Source organism: Eucyclogobius newberryi, unplaced genomic scaffold (genome assembly GCF_026437365.1).
Source record: "Eucyclogobius newberryi isolate DKJ021-1_F unplaced genomic scaffold, fEucNew1.0.hap1 SCAF_18, whole genome shotgun sequence".
Lineage (NCBI taxonomy): Eukaryota > Metazoa > Chordata > Actinopteri > Gobiiformes > Gobiidae > Eucyclogobius > Eucyclogobius newberryi.
In genome coordinates, this window is record NW_027315812.1 from 4,541,351 (window position 1) to 4,561,103 (window position 19,753).

General features: G+C 53.0%; 1 protein-coding gene across 1 annotated transcript; it reads right to left on the reverse strand.

Moving 5' to 3' along the window:
• Window positions 1–3,389: 3,389 nt before the first annotated feature.
• Window positions 3,390–18,533, reverse strand: irf9 (interferon regulatory factor 9). Its single transcript, XM_072450409.1, has 10 exons — window positions 18,516–18,533; window positions 16,761–16,833; window positions 15,737–15,859; window positions 15,211–15,391; window positions 11,363–11,496; window positions 10,900–10,981; window positions 10,763–10,816; window positions 10,072–10,458; window positions 6,708–6,823; window positions 3,390–3,861 (listed from the first exon to the last, which is right to left on the reverse strand). Exons 2-10 carry the CDS (start codon window positions 16,815–16,817, stop codon window positions 3,724–3,726), a joined length of 1,272 nt encoding a protein of 423 aa, XP_072306510.1. The 5' UTR covers window positions 16,818–16,833; window positions 18,516–18,533; the 3' UTR covers window positions 3,390–3,723.
• Between the last annotated feature and the right edge of the window lie 1,220 nt (window positions 18,534–19,753).

The window sequence follows — 19,753 nt, forward strand, 5'->3', positions numbered from 1 at the left end:
CGCGTGTGAGGCCCCGTGCCCCGCGTGAGCCCCCGTGACCCGCGTGAGAGCCCCCGTGACCCGCGTGTGAGCCCCCGTGCCCCGCGTGAGCCCCCGTGACCCGCGTGAGAGCCCCCGTGACCCGCGTGTGAGCCCCCGTGACCCGCGTGTGAGCCCCCGTGACCCGCGCGTGAGCCCCCGTGACCCGCGCGTGAGCCCCCGTGACCCGCGCGTGAGCCCCCGTGACCCGCGTGTGAGCCCCCGTGACCCGCGCGAGAGCCCCCGTGACCCGCGCGTGAGCCCCCGTGACCCGCGCGTGAGGCCCCGTGCCCCGCGTGAGAGCCCCCGTGACCCGCGTGTGAGCCCCCGTGACCCGCGTGTGAGCCCCCGTGACCCGCGTGTGAGCCCCCGTGCCCCGCGCGTGAGCCCCCGTGACCCGCGTGAGCCCCCGTGACCCGCGTGTGAGCCCCCGTGCCCCGCGTGAGAGCCCCCGTGAGCCCCCGTGCCCCGCGCGTGAGCCCCCGTGCCCCGCGCGTGAGCCCCCGTGCCCCGCGCGTGAGCCCCCGTGAGCCCCCGTGCCCCGCGCGTGAGCCCCCGTGAGCCCCCGTGCCCCGCGCGTGAGCCCCCGTGCCCCGCGCGTGAGCCCCCGTGCCCCGCGCGTGAGCCCCCGTGCCCCGCGCGTGAGCCCCCGTGCCCCGCGCGTGAGCGCGTGAGCCCCCGTGCCCCGCGCGTGAGCCCCCGTGCCCCGCGCGTGAGCCCCCGTGACCCGCGCGTGAGCCCCCGTGACCCGCGCGTGAGCCCCCGTGCCCCGCGCGTGAGCCCCCGTGAGCCCCCGTGCCCCGCGCGTGAGCCCCCGTGAGCCCCCGTGCCCCGCGCGTGAGCCCCCGTGAGCCCCCGTGCCCCGCGCGTGAGCCCCCGTGAGCCCCCGTGCCCCGCGCGTGAGCCCCCGTGAGCCCCCGTGCCCCGCGCGTGAGCCCCCGTGCCCCGCGCGTGAGCCCCCGTGCCCCGCGCGTGAGCCCCCGTGCCCCGCGCGTGAGCCCCCGTGCCCCGCGCGTGAGCCCCCGTGACCCGCGCGTGAGGCCCCGTGCCCCGCGTGAGAGCCCCCGTGACCCGCGTGTGAGCCCCCGTGACCCGCGTGTGAGCCCCCGTGCCCCGCGTGAGCCCCCGTGACCCGCGTGTGAGCCCCCGTGCCCCGCGTGAGAGCCCCCGTGAGCCCCCGTGCCCCGCGCGTGAGCCCCCGTGCCCCGCGCGTGAGCCCCCGTGCCCCGCGCGTGAGCCCCCGTGAGCCCCCGTGCCCCGCGCGTGAGCCCCCGTGTGAGCCCCCGTGCCCCGCGCGTGAGCCCCCGTGTGAGCCCCCGTGCCCCGCGCGTGAGCCCCCGTGCCCCGCGCGTGAGCCCCCGTGCCCCGCGCGTGAGCGCGTGAGCCCCCGTGCCCCGCGCGTGAGCGCGTGAGCCCCCGTGCCCCGCGCGTGAGCCCCCGTGCCCCGCGCGTGAGCCCCCGTGACCCGCGCGTGAGCCCCCGTGACCCGCGCGTGAGCCCCCGTGCCCCGCGTGAGCCCCCGTGCCCCGCGTGTGAGCCCCCGTGCCCCGCGTGTGAGCCCCCGTGCCCCGCGTGAGAGCCCCCGTGACCCGCGCGTGAGCCCCCGTGACCCGCGCGTGAGGCCCCGTGCCCCGCGCGAGAGCCCCCGTGACCCGCGCGTGAGCCCCCGTGACCCGCGCGTGAGCCCCCGTGCCCCCGCGCGAGCCCCCGTGACCCGCGCGAGCCCCCGTGACCCGCGCGAGCCCCCGTGACCCGCGCGAGCCCCCGTGACCCGCGCGTGAGCCCCCGTGACCCGCGCGTGAGCCCCCGTGACCCGCGCGTGAGCCCCCGTGACCCGCGCGTGAGCCCCCGTGCCCCGCGTGAGCCCCCGTGACCCGCGTGAGCCCCCGTGACCCGCGCGTGAGCCCCCGTGCCCCGCGCGTGAGCCCCCGTGCCCCGCGCGTGAGCCCCCGTGACCCGCGCGTGAGCCCCCGTGCCCCGCGTGAGCCCCCGTGCCCCGCGTGTGAGCCCCCGTGCCCCGCGTGTGAGCCCCCGTGCCCCGCGTGAGAGCCCCCGTGACCCGCGCGTGAGCCCCCGTGACCCGCGCGTGAGGCCCCGTGCCCCGCGCGAGAGCCCCCGTGACCCGCGCGTGAGCCCCCGTGACCCGCGCGAGCCCCCGTGACCCGCGCGTGAGCCCCCGTGACCCGCGCGTGAGCCCCCGTGCCCCCGCGCGAGCCCCCGTGACCCGCGCGAGCCCCCGTGACCCGCGCGAGCCCCCGTGACCCGCGCGAGCCCCCGTGACCCGCGCGAGCCCCCGTGACCCGCGCGTGAGCCCCCGTGACCCGCGCGTGAGCCCCCGTGACCCGCGCGTGAGCCCCCGTGCCCCGCGTGAGCCCCCGTGACCCGCGTGTGAGCCCCCGTGACCCGCGCGTGAGCCCCCGTGCCCCGCGTGAGCCCCCGTGACCCGCGTGAGCCCCCGTGACCCGCGCGTGAGCCCCCGTGCCCCGCGCGAGAGCCCCCGTGACCCGCGCGTGAGCCCCCGTGACCCGCGCGTGAGCCCCCGTGCCCCGCGCGTGAGCCCCCGTGCCCCGCGCGTGAGCCCCCGTGCCCCGCGCGTGAGCCCCCGTGCCCCGCGCGTGAGCCCCCGTGCCCCGCGCGTGAGCCCCCGTGCCCCGCGCCCCGCGCGTGAGCCCCCGTGCCCCGCGCCCCGCGCGTGAGCCCCCGTGCCCCGCGCCCCGCGCGTGAGCCCCCGTGCCCCGCGTGAGCCCCCGTGCCCCGCGTGTGAGCCCCCGTGCCCCGCGTGAGCCCCCGTGCCCCGCGTGAGCCCCCGTGACCCGCGTGTGAGCCCCCGTGCCCCGCGTGAGAGCCCCCGTGACCCGCGCGTGAGCCCCCGTGCCCCGCGTGAGCCCCCGTGACCCGCGTGTGAGCCCCCGTGACCCGCGGCCCCGCGTGCGTCAGGTAAGAGTGCGGGGTGAATGTGCTTTGAGTCTTTATGAATGTGATTTATCATTTATTCTAATCTCACACATTTAAACGATGTAAAAAGAGAGAAAAGCAAACACAGGTCTTATATTTACAGATATGATATTTATTTGTAACATTAAATACTCGTTACATGTAAGTGCTTCCAGTCACCAGCAGGGGTCCGGCTCTTACAGAACAGGACACACACCAGGTCAAAGTTCAAAGTGCTACAGTGGGACTTTTCTACTCAAACACGGAACTAAAGCCGCTTTTGGACATTTTCACATTTGGTCATGATAAAGACGATTCTTTTTATCAAACATTGAGACTTTTTCACACATTTTGAACAGATAAAAGTTGAAAAACGACTTCTAGATCGAGATTATTTACAACTAAAGTGTGTTATTGATGAAAATGGTGAACGGTTTATTCTTTTTGCTCGTTTTTATGGTCGATACGTCACAAATAGTGGATTTACCCTTGTTTTACTGACACAATACTCGACATCAAAGACAACGGTTCTCGTCCGACAGAAAATGTGTTTTAGTTGAAAAAGGCAGGTTTTTATTCTCCTAAATGAGCTTTTATTTTGACATTTGACTGTGACACAATAAAAGTGTTTTAAAGTGTCTTAATATTGTTTATAGTCAAAATGAGACACGGTGCAGCTCGAAAACACGATAAACCGCCCTGAAACCAGACGGTCTCCACTCTGAGTCTGCAGCGTTTGGTCCCATCTTGCTCCGCCCCCGGCTCCGCCCCTCAGGCTTCTGGGACGGGCTCCAGGTCCAGTGTGATCTCTCTCCTCGGGTTCTGGTCGGCCAACATCTGGAAGATGTTTATGGATCGGACGATGGACTCGAAGTTCTCCACCTGCTGCTCCGCCCACGGCAACACCACCTGCGACAAGAAAACACGCTCAGTAGTAGTAGTAGTAGTAGTAGTAGTAGCAGTAGCAGTAGTAGTAGTCGTAGTCGTAGTCGTAGTCGTAGTCGTAGTCGTAGTCGTAGTCGTAGTCGTAACAGTAACACTGTCGACCATCATATCCTGTTGAACAGACTGAGGGACCTGATAGGACTGTCGGGGTCAGTTCTTCATTGGTTTTCCTCATATTTATCCGGTCGGAGCTTTAGTGTTGCTGCAAACCAAATAATGTCCGACTCAGCTGATCTGTTGTGTGGAGTTCCTCAGGGCTCCGTCTTGGGTCCCGTCCTATTTCTGCTTTATATAATTCCCCTGGGAATGATCATTAAAGAGTTTTGTGATGTGTCCTACCACCTGTTCATGACGAGATTCAGCTCTATTGCTCTTTTAAACCTTCTGAGATCCAGAAGCTGAACTCCTTGGTCAGTTGTTTAGTGCAAATAAAACAATGGCTGAGTCAAAACTCCTTGCAGCTAAATGCTGACAAAACAGAAACTCTGATTATTGCCCCTGATGATGCCATTCCAGGGATAAACCAGTACTTGGGTGTTTTAGGTCAGACTGCTAAACCAAGTCTTAGAAACTTTGGTGTTGTCTTTGACAAAGACATGTCTTTAGAGCACCACTCCAAGCTATTGACGAGGAACTGTTTCTTTCAGTTGAGGAAAATCTCTAAGCTCAGGAAAATGGTGTCTCAAAATGACCTGGAACTTATAATTCATGCATTTGTGTCTCACGTTTAGACTATTGTAACAGTTTGTTTTCCTGTCTTAACAAGAAGGAACTCTCTCGTCTGCAGCTGGTCCAGAACTCTGCAGCGAGGATCTTAACCCGCACAAATAGAAGGGCCCACATTTCACCCATTCTTAAAGCCCTTCACTGGAGCCGGTCTCCTACCGGATACAGTTCAAAATTCTTGTTTTAACTTTTAGAGCTTTAAATGGTCAGGTCCCATCGTACATCAGCGATCTGATTAAACCGTACGCTCCCTCTCGCTCACTAAGGTCCTTGGACCAGAAACTGTTGCTGGTTCCTCGCACCCGTTTTGGGACCAGAGGAGACAGATCCTTCCAGGCTGTTGCCCCCAGACTCTGGAACCATCTTCCGTTCTCCTTACGGTCACTGGACTCAGTTACTGCTTTTAAGGGTCAGCTTAAAACCTTTTTATTTAGTCAAGCCTTTTAAATGCACTTGTTTTAGGGACTGATTTGACTGTATATTGTTGTATATGTATTGTTCACTGTAAGTTTTTTGTGTTTTTATTGTTTTATTCTGTGTTTTGTGAAGCACTTTATGACCTCTGTCTGTGAAAGGTGCTATATAAATAAAATTTACTTACTTACTTACTTACTTACTAGTAGTAGTAGTAGTAGTAGTAGTAGTAGTAGTAGTAGTAGTAGTAGTAGTAGTAGTAGTAGTAGTAGTATGAGCTTCCTCGCAGTAGTAGTAGCAGCAGTAGTAGTAGTAGTAGTAGTAGTAGTACCTGTACTATGATGAGCTTCCTCGCAGTAGCAGTAGCAGTAGTAGTAGTAGTAGTAGTAGTAGTACCTGTACTATGATGAGCTTCCTCGCAGTAGCAGTAGCAGTAGTAGTAGTAGTAGTAGTAGTAGTACCTGTACTATGATGAGCTTCCTCGCAGTAGCAGTAGTAGTAGTAGTAGTAGTAGTAGTACCTGTACTATGATGAGCTTCCTCGCAGTAGCAGTAACAGTAGTAGCAGTAGTAGTAGTAGTACCTGTACTATGATGAGCTTCCTCGCAGTAGCAGTAGCAGTAGTAGTAGTAGTAGTAGTAGTAGTAGTAGTACCTGTACTATGATGAGCTTCCTCGCAGTAGCAGTAGCAGTAGTAGCAGTAGTAGTAGTAGTACCTGTACTATGATGAGCTTCCTCGCAGTAGCAGTAGCAGTAGTAGCAGTAGTAGTAGTAGTACCTGTACTATGATGAGCTTCCTCGCAGTAGCAGTAGCAGTAGTAGTAGTAGTAGCAGTAGTAGTAGTAGTAGTAGTAGTAGTAGTACCTGTACTATGATGAGCTTCCTCGTAGTAGTAGTAGTAGTAGTAGTAGTAGTAGTAGTAGTAGTAGTAGTAGTAGTACCTGTACTATGATGAGCTTCCTCGCAGTAGTAGTAGTAGTAGTAGTAGTAGTAGTAGTAGTAGTAGTAGTAGTAGTAGTAGTACCTGTACTATGATGAGCTTCCTCGCAGTAGCAGCAGTAGCAGTAGTAGTAGTAGTAGTACCTGTACTATGATGAGCTTCCTCGTAGTAGCAGTAGTAGTAGTAGTAGTAGTAGTACCTGTACTATGATGAGCTTCCTCGTAGTAGCAGTAGTAGTAGTAGTAGTAGTAGTAGTAGTAGTAGTAGTACCTGTACTATGATGAGCTTCCTCGCAGTAGCAGTAGTAGTAGTAGTAGTAGTAGTACCTGTACTATGATGAGCTTCCTCGTAGTAGCAGTAGTAGTAGTAGTAGTAGTAGTAGTAGTAGTAGTACCTGTACTATGATGAGCTTCCTCGCAGTAGTAGTAGTAGTAGTAGTAGTAGTAGTAGTAGTAGTAGTAGTAGTAGTACCTGTACTATGATGAGCTTCCTCGCAGTAGCAGTAGTAGTAGTAGTAGTAGTAGTACCTGTACTATGATGAGCTTCCTCGTAGTAGCAGTAGTAGTAGTAGTAGTAGTAGTAGTAGTAGTAGTACCTGTACTATGATGAGCTTCCTCGTAGTAGCAGTAGTAGTAGTAGTAGTAGTAGTAGTAGTAGTAGTACCTGTACTATGATGAGCTTCCTCGTAGTAGCAGTAGTAGTAGTAGTAGTAGTAGTAGTAGTAGTAGTACCTGTACTATGATGAGCTTCTTGCTCGTGTCCTCCGTCTCGCTCAGTTCTTCTCCAAAACACAGAGTGAAGCTGCTCGGAGGACGCTCGCCTTCATTCTGACAGAAACGGTTCATCTCTGAACGAGAGGGAAACGCCCACATCAGTGACATCACAGTTATGAAGGAGGAGGAGAGAGGAGGTGCAGGAGGAGAGAGCAGGAGGAGGAGGAGGAGGAGGAGAGAGCAAGAGGAGGAGAGAGGAGGAGGAGAGAGCAAGAGGAGGAGAGAGGAAGAGGAGAGAGCAAGAGGAGGAGAGAGGAAGAGGAGAGAGCAAGAGGAGGAGGAGAGAGCAAGAGGAGAGAGCAAGAGGAGAGAGCAAGAGGAGAGAGGAGCAGGAGGAGCAGGAGGAGAGAGGAGCAGGAGGAGAGAGGAGCAGGAGGAGCAGGAGGAGAGAGCAAGAGGAGAGAGGAGCAGGAGGAGCAGGAGGAGAGAGGAGCAGGAGGAGAGAGGAGCAGGAGGAGAGAGGAGGAGCAGGAGGAGAGAGGAGGAGGAGCAGGAGGAGAGAGGAGGAGGAGCAGGAGGAGAGAGGAGGAGGAGCAGGAGGAGAGAGGAGGAGCAGGAGGAGAGAGGAGGAGCAGGAGGAGAGAGGAGGAGAGAGCAAGAGGAGGAGAGAGGAGGAGGAGAGAGCAAGAGGAGGAGAGAGGAAGAGGAGAGAGCAAGAGGAGGAGAGAGCAAGAGGAGAGAGCAAGAGGAGGAGGAGAGAGCAAGAGGAGAGAGCAAGAGGAGAGAGGAGCAGGAGGAGCAGGAGGAGAGAGGAGCAGGAGGAGAGAGGAGCAGGAGGAGCAGGAGGAGAGAGCAAGAGGAGAGAGGAGCAGGAGGAGCAGGAGGAGAGAGGAGCAGGAGGAGAGAGGAGCAGGAGGAGAGAGGAGCAGGAGGAGAGAGGAGGAGCAGGAGGAGCAGGAGGAGAGAGGAGCAGGAGGAGAGAGGAGGAGCAGGAGGAGAGAGGAGGAGGAGCAGGAGGAGAGAGGAGGAGGAGCAGGAGGAGAGAGGAGGAGGAGCAGGAGGAGAGAGGAGGAGCAGGAGGAGAGAGGAGGAGCAGGAGGAGAGAGGAGGAGAGAGGAGGAGCAGGAGGAGAGAGGAGGAGGAGGAGCAGGAGGAGAGAGGAGGAGCAGGAGGAGAGAGGAGGAGCAGGAGGAGAGAGGAGGAGGAGGAGAGAGCAAGAGGAGAGAGGAGGAGGACACTTTATTGTACGTCGCATCATTTCAAGTCTCAGTCTCATATTCAAACCTTTTATGTGATTAAAAATGTATTTAAAAAGTCTCGATGTTCAATAGAAATAATTGTTTGACTCTAAAATAACTGCAGTAAAATCTGTAGTACTATAGTATAATCTGTAGTATTATAGTATAATATAATCTGTAGTATTATAGTATAATCTGTAGTATTATAGTATAATATAATCTGTAGTATTATAGTATAATATAATCTGTAGTATTATAGTATAATCTGTAGTATTATAGTATAATCTGTAGTATTATAGTATAATCTGTAGTACTATAGTATAATCTGTAGTACTATAGTATAATCTGTAGTATTATAGTATAATCTGTAGTACTATAGTATAATCTGTAGTACTATAGTATAATCTGTAGTTTATAGTATAATCTGTAGTTTATAGTATAATCTGTAGTACTATAGTATAATCTGTAGTACTATAGTATAATCTGTAGTTTATAGTATAATCTGTAGTTTATAGTATAATCTGTAGTTTATAGTATAATCTGTAGTATTATAGTATAATCTGTAGTTTATAGTATAATCTGTAGTACTATAGTATAATCTGTAGTACTATAGTATAATCTGTAGTATTATAGTATAATCTGTAGTATTATAGTATAATCTGTAGTACTATAGTATAATCTGTAGTATTATAGTATAATCTGTAGTTTATAGTATACTCTGTAGTACTATAGTATAATCTGTAGTGTTATAGTATAATCTGTAGTATTATAGTATAATCTGTAGTTTATAGTATAATCTGTAGTACTATAGTATAATCTGTAGTATTATAGTATAATCTGTAGTACTATAGTATAATCTGTAGTATTATAGTATAATCTGTAGTACTATAGTATAATCTGTAGTGTTATAGTATAATCTGTAGTACTATAGTATAATCTGTAGTATTATAGTATAATCTGTAGTTTATAGTATAATCTGTAGTACTATAGTATAATCTGTAGTATTATAGTATAATCTGTAGTTTATAGTATAATCTGTAGTACTATAGTATAATCTGTAGTATTATAGTATAATCTGTAGTATTATAGTATAATCTGTAGTTTATAGTATAATCTGTAGTATTATAGTATAATCTGTAGTATTGTAGTATTATAGTATAATCTGTAATATTTTAGTATAATCTGTAGTATTGTAGTATTATAGTATAATCTGTAGTATATGTCAAATACTCTGCTTTATCAGCCTGTCCACATGAGTGTTATTGCTTATATAAACCTGCTGTTTCACACGGCTGGCGCCATCTACTGGCGGCAAAGGGAACTGCACTGATGAATAATAAAACAGCTGGAAGGTTTTCTCTGTGATGCTGAAACCACGCAGCTGTACAGATCGTGATCAGAGCGAGTCTTGATTTAAGGAGTTACAAACAGCCGAAGGTTCTCAGAGCGACATCACAGGTAGAACGTGACATGACATCACAGGTAGAACGTGACATGACATCACAGGTAGAACGTGACATGACATCACAGGTAGAACATGACGTCACAGGTAGAACGTGACGTCACAGGTAGAACATGACATCACAGGTAGAACGTGACATCACAGGTAGAACGTGACGTCACAGGTAGAACATGACATCACAGGTAGAACGTGACGTCACAGGTAGAACATGACGTCACAGGTAGAACGTGACGTCACAGGTAGAACGTGACGTCACAGGTAGAACGTGACGTCACAGGTAGAACGTGACGTCACAGGTAGAACGTGACGTCACAGGTAGAACGTGACGTCACAGGTAGAACACGACGTCACAGGTAGAACACGACATCACAGGTAGAACACGACGTCACAGGTAGAACATGACGTCACAGGTAGAACGTGACGTCACAGGTAGAACGTGACGTCACAGGTAGAACGTGATGTCACAGGTAGAACGTGACGTCACAGGTAGAACACGACGTCACAGGTAGAACATGACATCACAGATAGAACATGACATCACAGGTCGAGGAGACTCAGAGTGTTTGTGAGGCTCGGAGGGGAGAGGACTTTGTGTGACTGAAGCTGAGTTTGTGACGAGGGACAGAGTGAGGAGAGGAGGGAGGACATTCAGCAGAATATGTGTCCGTTTAAAAGTACTCACGTTGTTTGAACGTGTGTTTGCAGAAGAGCAGCACCGGCTCCGTGTTCCTCTCCATCTTGTGCAGACCGGGTTCTGAGTGGGGCCCGGTCCAGAACACTCGGCCCTGGCAGAACCGCTTGCCGTAGACGCCCCTCTTGGTGGACGTGAGCACGATGCCCTTCTCCATGAACGGCAGGAGCGTCTGCAGCGCCGCCAGCTCCTCGCCCGTCCCCAGCGACGCCTCGGGGTCCGGCAGGGCCACGCGGGGGAACTGCGCCCCCTGCGGGACGGCAGAGGGGGGACACACGGCCGAGCGCAGGTACTGGATCCTCACGTCAGAGCTGCAGACCTGCTGCTGGACCACCTCCTGCCCCAAGTACTGCACCAGCAGACGGAAGGAGTCCGAGTCTGGGCCCACAGAGAGAGAGGGTTAGAGCGGCTTTAGAGCGGCTTTAGAGCGGCTTTAGAGCGGCTTTAGAGCGGCTTTAGAGCGGCTTTAGAGCGGCCTGAAGAGAGAGACAGGGATTAGAGCGGCGATAGAGCGGTTTTAGAGCGGCCTGAAGAGCGAGACAGGGGTTAGAGCGGATTTAGAGCGGTTTGAAGAGAGAAACAGGGGTTAGAGCGGCTTCAGAGCGGCTTCAGAGCGGCTTCAGAGCGGTTCACGCTGTTGCGCTCCGAGTGGGTTAAGGCGGGGCCATGTCACGTGACATACCTGTTTGAGCAGAGCTCTCCTCGATCCGGACGTCCAGCGTGATCTCGTCCATCGCTGAACCAAACACAAGCAGAGAAGGTCAAAGGTCAGTGGCTTTACGTGAAGGTCAAACACGTTCAGAGTTTGTCCGGTCAGACCTTCAGAGGGGCGGGGCATGTAGTGTGTCACAGTTTCTTCGCTCTGAACCGGAATCTCACTCGGTAAAAAAACCTCTGGACACTGAGGAAAAGAAACAACATACGTCCTCAGTTTAGTCCAGGTTTAGTCCCTCGGTCCATCCCTCTGTCCCTCCTCTGTCCAGCCCTGTCCCTCCCTCTGTCCCTCCCTCTGTCCAGCCCTGTCCCTCCCTCTGTCCAGCCCTGTCCCTCCTCTGTCCAGCCCTGTCCCTCCCTCTGTCCCTCCCTCTGTCCAGCCCTGTCCCTCCCTCTGTCCAGCCCTGTCCCTCCCTCTGTCCAGCCCTGTCCCTCCCTCTGTCCAGCCCTGTCCCTCCCTCTGTCTAGCCCTGTCCCTCCCTCTGTCCAGCCCTGTCCCTCCCTCTGTCCAGCCCTGTCCCTCCCTCTGTCCAGCCCTGTCCCTCCCTCTGTCCCGCCCTGTCCAGACCTGCAGACTTGTCTCTGGACTTGTCTCTTCTGTCTTGATGTGTTTCGTCTCGGGTCCTTCTCGCTCGGAGCCTTTGCGTTTCTGTCGTCGGGTGTTTCTCTCGCGGCTCTTTTTCTTGTCCACACACGGTAAACCTGACCAACAAATATCACAACTAAATATCATTATATATTTATATCATTATATATTTATAAAAAAGCTCCAGAAGAAAACAAACCCTCGACTCATGTTTCAGCCTCTCGTTCTCAGAGCGAGAATCTGATGTGAACAAATGACTCATCCTGAGTAAACAAAGGTGGAGTTCACAAACATGTCTGTCTGCACCAGCTTAAGTCCTGCTTAAGTCCAGCTTAAGTCCTGCTTAAGTCCTGCTTAAGTCCTGCTTAAGTCCTGCTTAAGTCCTGCTTAAGTCCTGCTTAAGTCCTGGTTAAGTCCTAGTTAAGTCCTGGTTAAGTCCTGCTTAAGTCCTGCTTAAGTCATGCTTACGTCCTAGTTAAGTCCTGGTTAAGTCCTGCTTAAGTCCTGCTTAAGTCCTGGTTAAGTCCTAGTTAAGTCCTGGTTAAGTCCTAGTTAAGTCCTGCTTAAGTCCTGCTTAAGTCCTGGTTAAGTCCTGCTTAAGTCCTGCTTAAGTCCTGGTTAAGTCCTGCTTAAGTCCTGCTTAAGTCCTGCTTAAGTGCTGGTTAAGTGCTGGTTAAGTCCTGCTTAAGTCCTGCTTAAGTCCTGCTTAAGTGCTGGTTAAGTCCTGCTTAAGTCCTGGTTAAGTCCTGCTTAAGTCCTGCTTAAGTCCTGCTTAAGTCCTGGTTAAGTCCTGGTTAAGTCCTAGTTAAGTCCTGGTTAAGTCCTGCTTAAGTCCTGCTTAAGTCCTGCTTAAGTCCTAGTTAAGTCCTGGTTAAGTCCTGCTTAAGTCCTGGTTAAGTCCTAGTTAAGTCCTGCTTAAGTCCTGCTTAAGTCCTGGTTAAGTCCTAGTTAAGTCCTGGTTAAGTCCTGCTTAAGTCCTGGTTAAGTCCTGCTTAAGTCCTGCTTAAGTCCTGGTTAAGTCCTGCTTAAGTCCTGGTTAAGTCCTGCTTAAGTCCTGCTTAAGTCCTGCTTAAGTCCTGCTTAAGTCCTGGTTAAGTCCTGCTTAAGTCCTGGTTAAGTCCTGCTTAAGTCCTGGTTAAGACCTGGTCTGGCACTGTCTGATTTCAGCACAATTTGGCTCCAGCTCTGAGCATTTACCCCAGTATTTATCTAAAGAAGAAACAAGCGCTTTTGCTACTTTAAATTACCGTAATTTCCGGACTATAAGTTACACTTTTTTTCATAGTTTTGGTGCGACTTATACTCCAGTGAGACTTCTACTTCTACTGGGTCAGGACTGGTTCTACGGGGTCAGGACTGGTTCTACGGGGTCAGGACTGGTTCTACGGGGTCAGGACTGGTTCTACGGGGTCAGGACTGGCTCTACGGGGTCAGGACTGGTTCTACGGGGTCAGGACTGGCTCTACGGGGTCAGGACTGGCTCTACGGGGTCAGGACTGGTTCTACGGGGTCAGGACTGGTTCTACGGGGTCAGGACTGGCTCTACGGGGTCAGGACTGGCTCTACGGGGTCAGGACTGGTTCTACGGGGTCAGGACTGGTTCTACGGGGTCAGGACTGGCTCTACGGGGTCAGGACTGGTTCTACGGGGTCAGGACTGGTTCTACGGGGTCAGGACTGGCTCTACGGGGTCAGGACTGGTTCTACGGGGTCAGGACTGGCTCTACGGGGTCAGGACTGGCTCTACGGGGTCAGGACTGGTTCTACGGGGTCAGGACTGGTTCTACGGGGTCAGGACTGGTTCTACGGGGTCAGGACTGGCTCTACGGGGTCAGGACTGGTTCTACGGGGTCAGGACTGGTTCTACGGGGTCAGGACTGGCTCTACGGGGTCAGGACTGGTTCTACGGGGTCAGGACTGGCTCTACGGGGTCAGGACTGGTTCTACGGGGTCAGGACTGGCTCTACGGGGTCAGGACTGGTTCTACGGGGTCAGGACTGGTTCTACGGGGTCAGGACTGGTTCTACGGGGTCAGGACTGGCTCTACGGGGTCAGGACTGGCTCTACGGGGTCAGGACTGGCTCTACGGGGTCAGGACTGGTTCTACGGGGTCAGGACTGGCTCTACGGGGTCAGGACTGGTTCTACGGGGTCAGGACTGGCTCTACGGGGTCAGGACTGGCTCTACGGGGTCAGGACTGGTTCTACGGGGTCAGGACTGGCTCTACGGGGTCAGGACTGGTTCTACGGGGTCAGGACTGGCTCTACGGGGTCAGGACTGGTTCTACGGGGTCAGGACTGGCTCTACGGGGTCAGGACTGGTTCTACGGGGTCAGGACTGGCTCTACAGGGTCAGGACTGGCTCTACGGGGTCAGGACTGGCTCTACGGGGTCAGGACTGGTTCTACGGGGTCAGGACTGGCTCTACAGGGTCAGGACTGGCTCTACGGGGTCAGGACTGGTTCTACGGGGTCAGGACTGGTTCTACGGGGTCAGGACTGGCTCTACGGGGTCAGGACTGGCTCTACGGGGTCAGGACTGGCTCTACGGGGTCAGGACTGGCTCTACGGGGTCAGGACTGGTTCTACGGGGTCAGGACTGGTTCTACGGGGTCAGGACTGGTTCTACGGGGTCAGGACTGGTTCTACGGGGTCAGGACTGGTTCTACGGGGTCAGGACTGGTTCTACGGGGTCAGGACTGGTTCTACGGGGTCAGGACTGGTTCTACGGGGTCAGGACTGGCTCTACGGGGTCAGGACTGGCTCTACGGGGTCAGGACTGGTTCTACGGGGTCAGGACTGGTTCTACGGGGTCAGGACTGGCTCTACGGGGTCAGGACTGGTTCTACGGGGTCAGGACTGGTTCTACGGGGTCAGGACTGGCTCTACGGGGTCAGGACTGGTTCTACGGGGTCAGGACTGGCTCTACGGGGTCAGGACTGGTTCTACGGGGTCAGGACTGGCTCTACGGGGTCAGGACTGGTTCTACGGGGTCAGGACTGGTTCTACGGGGTCAGGACTGGTTCTACGGGGTCAGGACTGGCTCTACGGGGTCAGGACTGGTTCTACGGGGTCAGGACTGGCTCTACGGGGTCAGGACTGGTTCTACGGGGTCAGGACTGGTTCTACGGGGTCAGGACTGGCTCTACGGGGTCAGGACTGGTTCTACGGGGTCAGGACTGGCTCTACAGGGTCAGGACTGGCTCTACGGGGTCAGGACTGGTTCTACGGGGTCAGGACTGGTTCTACGGGGTCAGGACTGGCTCTACGGGGTCAGGACTGGCTCTACGGGGTCAGGACTGGTTCTACGGGGTCAGGACTGGTTCTACGGGGTCAGGACTGGCTCTACGGGGTCAGGACTGGTTCTACGGGGTCAGGACTGGCTCTACGGGGTCAGGACTGGCTCTACGGGGTCAGGACTGGTTCTACGGGGTCAGGACTGGTTCTACGGGGTCAGGACTGGTTCTACGGGGTCAGGACTGGCTCTACGGGGTCAGGACTGGTTCTACGGGGTCAGGACTGGTTCTACGGGGTCAGGACTGGCTCTACGGGGTCAGGACTGGTTCTACGGGGTCAGGACTGGCTCTACGGGGTCAGGACTGGTTCTACGGGGTCAGGACTGGTTCTACGGGGTCAGGACTGGTTCTACGGGGTCAGGACTGGTTCTACGGGGTCAGGACTGGTTCTACGGGGTCAGGACTGGCTCTACGGGGTCAGGACTGGCTCTACGGGGTCAGGACTGGTTCTACGGGGTCAGGACTGGCTCTACGGGGTCAGGACTGGCTCTACAGGGTCAGGACTGGCTCTACAGGGGCCCGGAGGGACAAACTCACTCTGCTCGTTGGGGGGCACCAGCTTGTAGACCTTGTACGGCTCTGAGATGTCCAGCTGAGCGCGATCGTTCTCTTCACAAAACTCCGGGCTCTTGTTCAAGGCGCAGCGCAGCCGGGTTTTCCACGAGGCCGGATTGTTTAGCTCCTCCTCCGTCAGTTTCCCCTTAAACTCCGCCCACGCCTGGAAAACCACAACGATTTTACACGATTAAAACGGACGAAACCAGGACTAAACCAGAACGAAACCAGGACTAAACCAGGACTAAACCAGGACTAAACCAGGTCTAAACCAGGACGAAACCAGGAATAAACCAGGACTAAACCAGGACTAAACCAGGACTAAACCAGGAATAAACCAGGTCTAAACCAGGACTAAACCAGGACTAAACCAGGACTAAACCAGGACTAAACCAGGACTAAACCAGGTCTAAACCAGGACTAAACCAGGACTAAACCAGGACTAAACCAGGACTAAACCAGGTCTAAACCAGGACTAAACCAGGTTAGTTTCTGTTTCTCCTCTGACCTTAAAAACGGCGGCGTCCTCGTCCTTCCTGAAGTCCTGTTTTCCGGCGTGTTTCCAGGGAATTCTGAACATGGTTTTGGCCTCGTCGTCCCAAACCACGCCGGGATATTTACCACTGTTCACCTGCAAACAAACAAACAAACAAACAAACAAACAGCCATTAGTCTCTCTCTTTGTCCATTAAAACAAATCTGTTTTAAATTAGATCATCTCAGAAACTGAGTCATTAACAACAGAAGTAATTACATGCAAAAGACTTTAAAGTGGTTCAGTTTGAGAAGAGATAAAAGTGTGACAAAAAGAGAAACAGGAAATGACCTCAAATGAACTCACTGTAGTCCTGGTTTAGTCCTGGTTTAAACCTGGTTTAGTCCTGGTTTAGTCCTGGTTTAAACCTGGTTTAGTCCTGGTTTAAACCTGGTTTAGTCCTGGTTTAGACCTGGTTTAGACCTGGTTTAGTCCTGGTTTAGACCTGGTTTAGTCCTGGTTTAGTCCTGGTTTAGACCTGGTTTAGACCTGGTTTAGTCCTGGTTTAAACCCGGTTTAGACCCGGTTTAGTCCTGGTTTAGTCATGGTTTAGTCCTGGTTTAGTCATGGTTTAGTCCTGGTTTAGACCTGGTTTAGACCTGGTTTAGTCCTGGTTTAGACCTGGTTTAGACCTGGTTTAGTCCTGGTTTAGACCTGGTTTAGTCCTGGTTTTGTCCTGGTTTAGTCCTGGTTTAGTCCTGGTTTAGACCTGGTTTAGTCCTGGTTTAAACCCGGTTTAGACCTGGTTTAGTCCTGGTTTAGTCATAGATCAGTTCTCATTTGGTCCAAGTATGATCTTGAACTAAAACAGGACTAAACAAGAACAAAACCAAGTTCAACCAGTTTTAAACCAGGCCTAGACTAGAACCAAGATGAATCAGGACAAAACATGAACTAAACCAGGACTAAAACCTCTCTGAACCCGGATTAAACCCACATTAAACCAGGATTATAACCAGACTTAAACCAGGAGCAGGTCAGAGTTGAACAAACTCACCTGCTCCACCATCCACAAGCGCAGCTTACGAGTGGAGCGCATCTTCCCCGCGGCCATGGCCCCTGAGGCTCCTCTGTGGCTCCTCTGTGGCTCCTCTGTGGCCCCTCTGTGGCTCCTCTGTGGCTCCTCTGTGGCCCCTCTGAGGCTCCTCTGTGGCCCCTCTGAGGCTCCTCTGAGGCTCCTCTGAGGCTCCTCTGTGGCCCCTCTGTGGCTCTCCTGTGGCTCTCCTGTGCCTCTTCTAAGGCCCCTCTGTGGCTCCTCTGTGGCTCCTCTGTGGCTCTCCTGTGGCTCTCCTGTGCCTCTTCTAAGGCCCCTCTGTGGCTCCTCTGTGGCTCCTCTGTGGCCCCTCTGTGGCTCCTCTGTGGCCCCTCTGTGGCTCTCCTGTGGCTCTCCTGTGCCTCTTCTAAGGCCCCTCTGAGGCTCCTCTGTGGCTCTTCTAAGGCCCCTCTGTGGCTCCTCTGTGGCTCTTCTAAGGCCCCTCTGTGGCTCCTCTGTGGCCCCTCTGTGGCTCCTCTGTGGCTCCTCTGTGGCTCCTCTGTGGCTCTCCTGTGGCTCTCCTGTGCCTCTTCTAAGGCCCCTCTGTGGCTCCTCTGTGGCTCCTCTGTGGCTCCTCTGTGGCTCCTCTGTGGCTCTTCTGTGGCTGAATAAACGCGGATAACACGTCATTTAATAAACAAACATAAAATAAATATCTAATATGTGTCAAATTAGGACAAAACAGATGCAGATGAGACACATTCAAACCAAAAACAAATAAAGTCAAACGGGACTAAACCATAAAACCACAAAACTGGACATAATCTGTGCTTGACCTGGTCCTGGGTTTGGAGTTACACACAAGTTGTTATTGCATAAAATATGAAGAACAAGTGATAAACAACGTCCAAAACCAACACGAACATGAACTTTTTACAATTTACGCGCAGTATTGTCTCTTTACGCGCAGTATTGTCTCTTTACGCAGTATTTACGCACAGTATTGTCTCTTTACGCGCAGTATTGTCTCTTTACGCGCAGTATTGTCTCTTTACGCGCAGTATTGTCTCTTTACGCGCAGTATTGTCTCTTTACGCGCAGTATTGTCTCTTTACGCAGTATTTACGCACAGTATTGTCTCTTTACGCGCAGTATTGTCTCTTTACGCGCAGTATTGTCTCTTTACGCGCAGTATTGTCTCTTTACGCGCAGTATTGTCTCTTTACGCGCAGTATTGTCTCTTTACGCGCAGTATTGTCTCTTTACGCGCAGTATTGTCTCTTTACGCGCAGTATTGTCTCTTTACGCGCAGTATTGTCTCTTTACGCGCAGTATTGTCTCTTTACGCGCAGTATTGTCTCTTTACGCGCAGTATTGTCTCTTTACGCAGTATTTACGCACAGTATTGTCTCTTTACGCGCAGTATTGTCTCTTTACGCGCAGTATTGTCTCTTTACGCGCAGTATTGTCTCTTTACGCAGTATTTACGCACAGTATTGTCTCTTTACGCGCAGTATTGTCTCTTTACGCGCAGTATTGTCTCTTTACGCACAGTATTGTCTCTTTACGCGCAGTATTGTCTCTTTACGCGCAGTATTGTCTCTTTACGCGCAGTATTGTCTCTTTACGCACAGTATTGTCTCTTTACGCGCAGTATTGTCTCTTTACGCGCAGTATTGTCTCTTTACGCAGTATTTACGCGCAGTACAACACGTTTTCTCAGTTGACACGGTGTTTTTTGCGCAGGATGGTGTTTTGCAGAAGTAAAGTTTCGTTTACCTGTTTGCGCCGCTTGTTTCCTGGTGCGTCCGCTCCAAACCTCAGAGCTCACACTTCACAGCTCTGACTTTAGAGCTCTGACTTCAGCACCGAGCCCTTTCCCCGAAATCACGTGACTGTGAGGAACAGGCGCGCGCTCCGGCCGCACGAGGGCGACAAACCCCCGCGTCAGTAAAAGCACTATTTATATTAGACTTTACACATGAATCTGTTTTACTTTAATAAAGGTTTCCACCACCATTTTGAGTTCGAGGCAAGACCTGATTTAGACCTGGCTTAGACCTGATTTAGACCTAGTTTAGACCTGGTTTATACCTAGTTTATACCTAGTTTAGACCTAGTTTAGACCAAGTTTAGACCAAGTTTAGACCAAGTTTAGTCCTGGTTTAGTCCTGATTTAGACCCGGTTTAGACCTGGTTTAGACCCGGTTTAGACCTATTTTAGACCTAGTTTAGACCCAGTTTAGATCTAGTTTGGACCAACTTTAGACCTAGTTTAGACCATGTTTAAACCAAGTTTAGTCCTGGTTTAGTCCTGATTTAGACCTAGTTTAGTCCTGGTTTAGTCCTGATTTAGACCTGGTTTAGACCTGGTTTAGACCCGGTTTAGACCTATTTTAGACCTGGTTTAGTCCTGGTTTAGACCTGGTTTAGTCCTGGTTTAGACCTGGTTTAGACCTGGTTTAGTCCTGGTTTAGACCTGGTTTAGACCTGGTTTAGACCTGGTTTAGTCCTGGTTTAGACCTGGTTTAGTCCTGGTTTAGACCTGGTTTAGACCTGGTTTAGACCTGGTTTAGTCCTGGTTTAGACCTGGTTTAGACCTGGTTTAGTCCTGGTTTAGACCTGGTTTAGACCTGGTTTAGTCCTGGTTTAGTCTTGATTTAGTCTTGATTTAGTCCTGGTTTAGTCCTGGTTTAGTCTTGATTTAGTCCTGGTTTAGTCCTGGTTCAGTCTTGATTTAGACCTGGTTTAGTCCTGGTTTAGCCCTAAACCACCAGGATCTTTCATATTCTGTTCCTATGAAACGGTTGCTTTAGTCTGGATCTAGTTTTCGTTGTCACATTTTTAAAATATTTGAAACGCAAGAAGCTCTTTAAAATACATGAACGTCATTAAGCCCCGCCCCCCGTGAACTCACACTGCTGTTGCTATGGTAACAGTCTAAAGCAGTGTATTTTAATTTAGTACAGTGAGCTGAGCTCCAGGATCGACCCAATAACAAACATTTGCCCTGGAAT

Excerpts from the sequence above, each read along its gene's own strand:
- irf9 (XM_072450409.1), bottom strand. The coding sequence starts at position 16,817 with ATGGCCGCGGGGAAGATGCGCTCCACTCGTAAGCTGCGCTTGTGGATG. Across the intron at positions 15,860-16,760 it reads GCTTGTGGATGGTGGAGCAG|GTGAACAGTGGTAAATATCC; the intron begins GTGAGTTTGTTC and ends GTTTGTTTGCAG. Across the intron at positions 6,824-10,071 it reads CAAACACACGTTCAAACAAC|AGATGAACCGTTTCTGTCAG; the intron begins GTGAGTACTTTT and ends CCTCTCGTTCAG.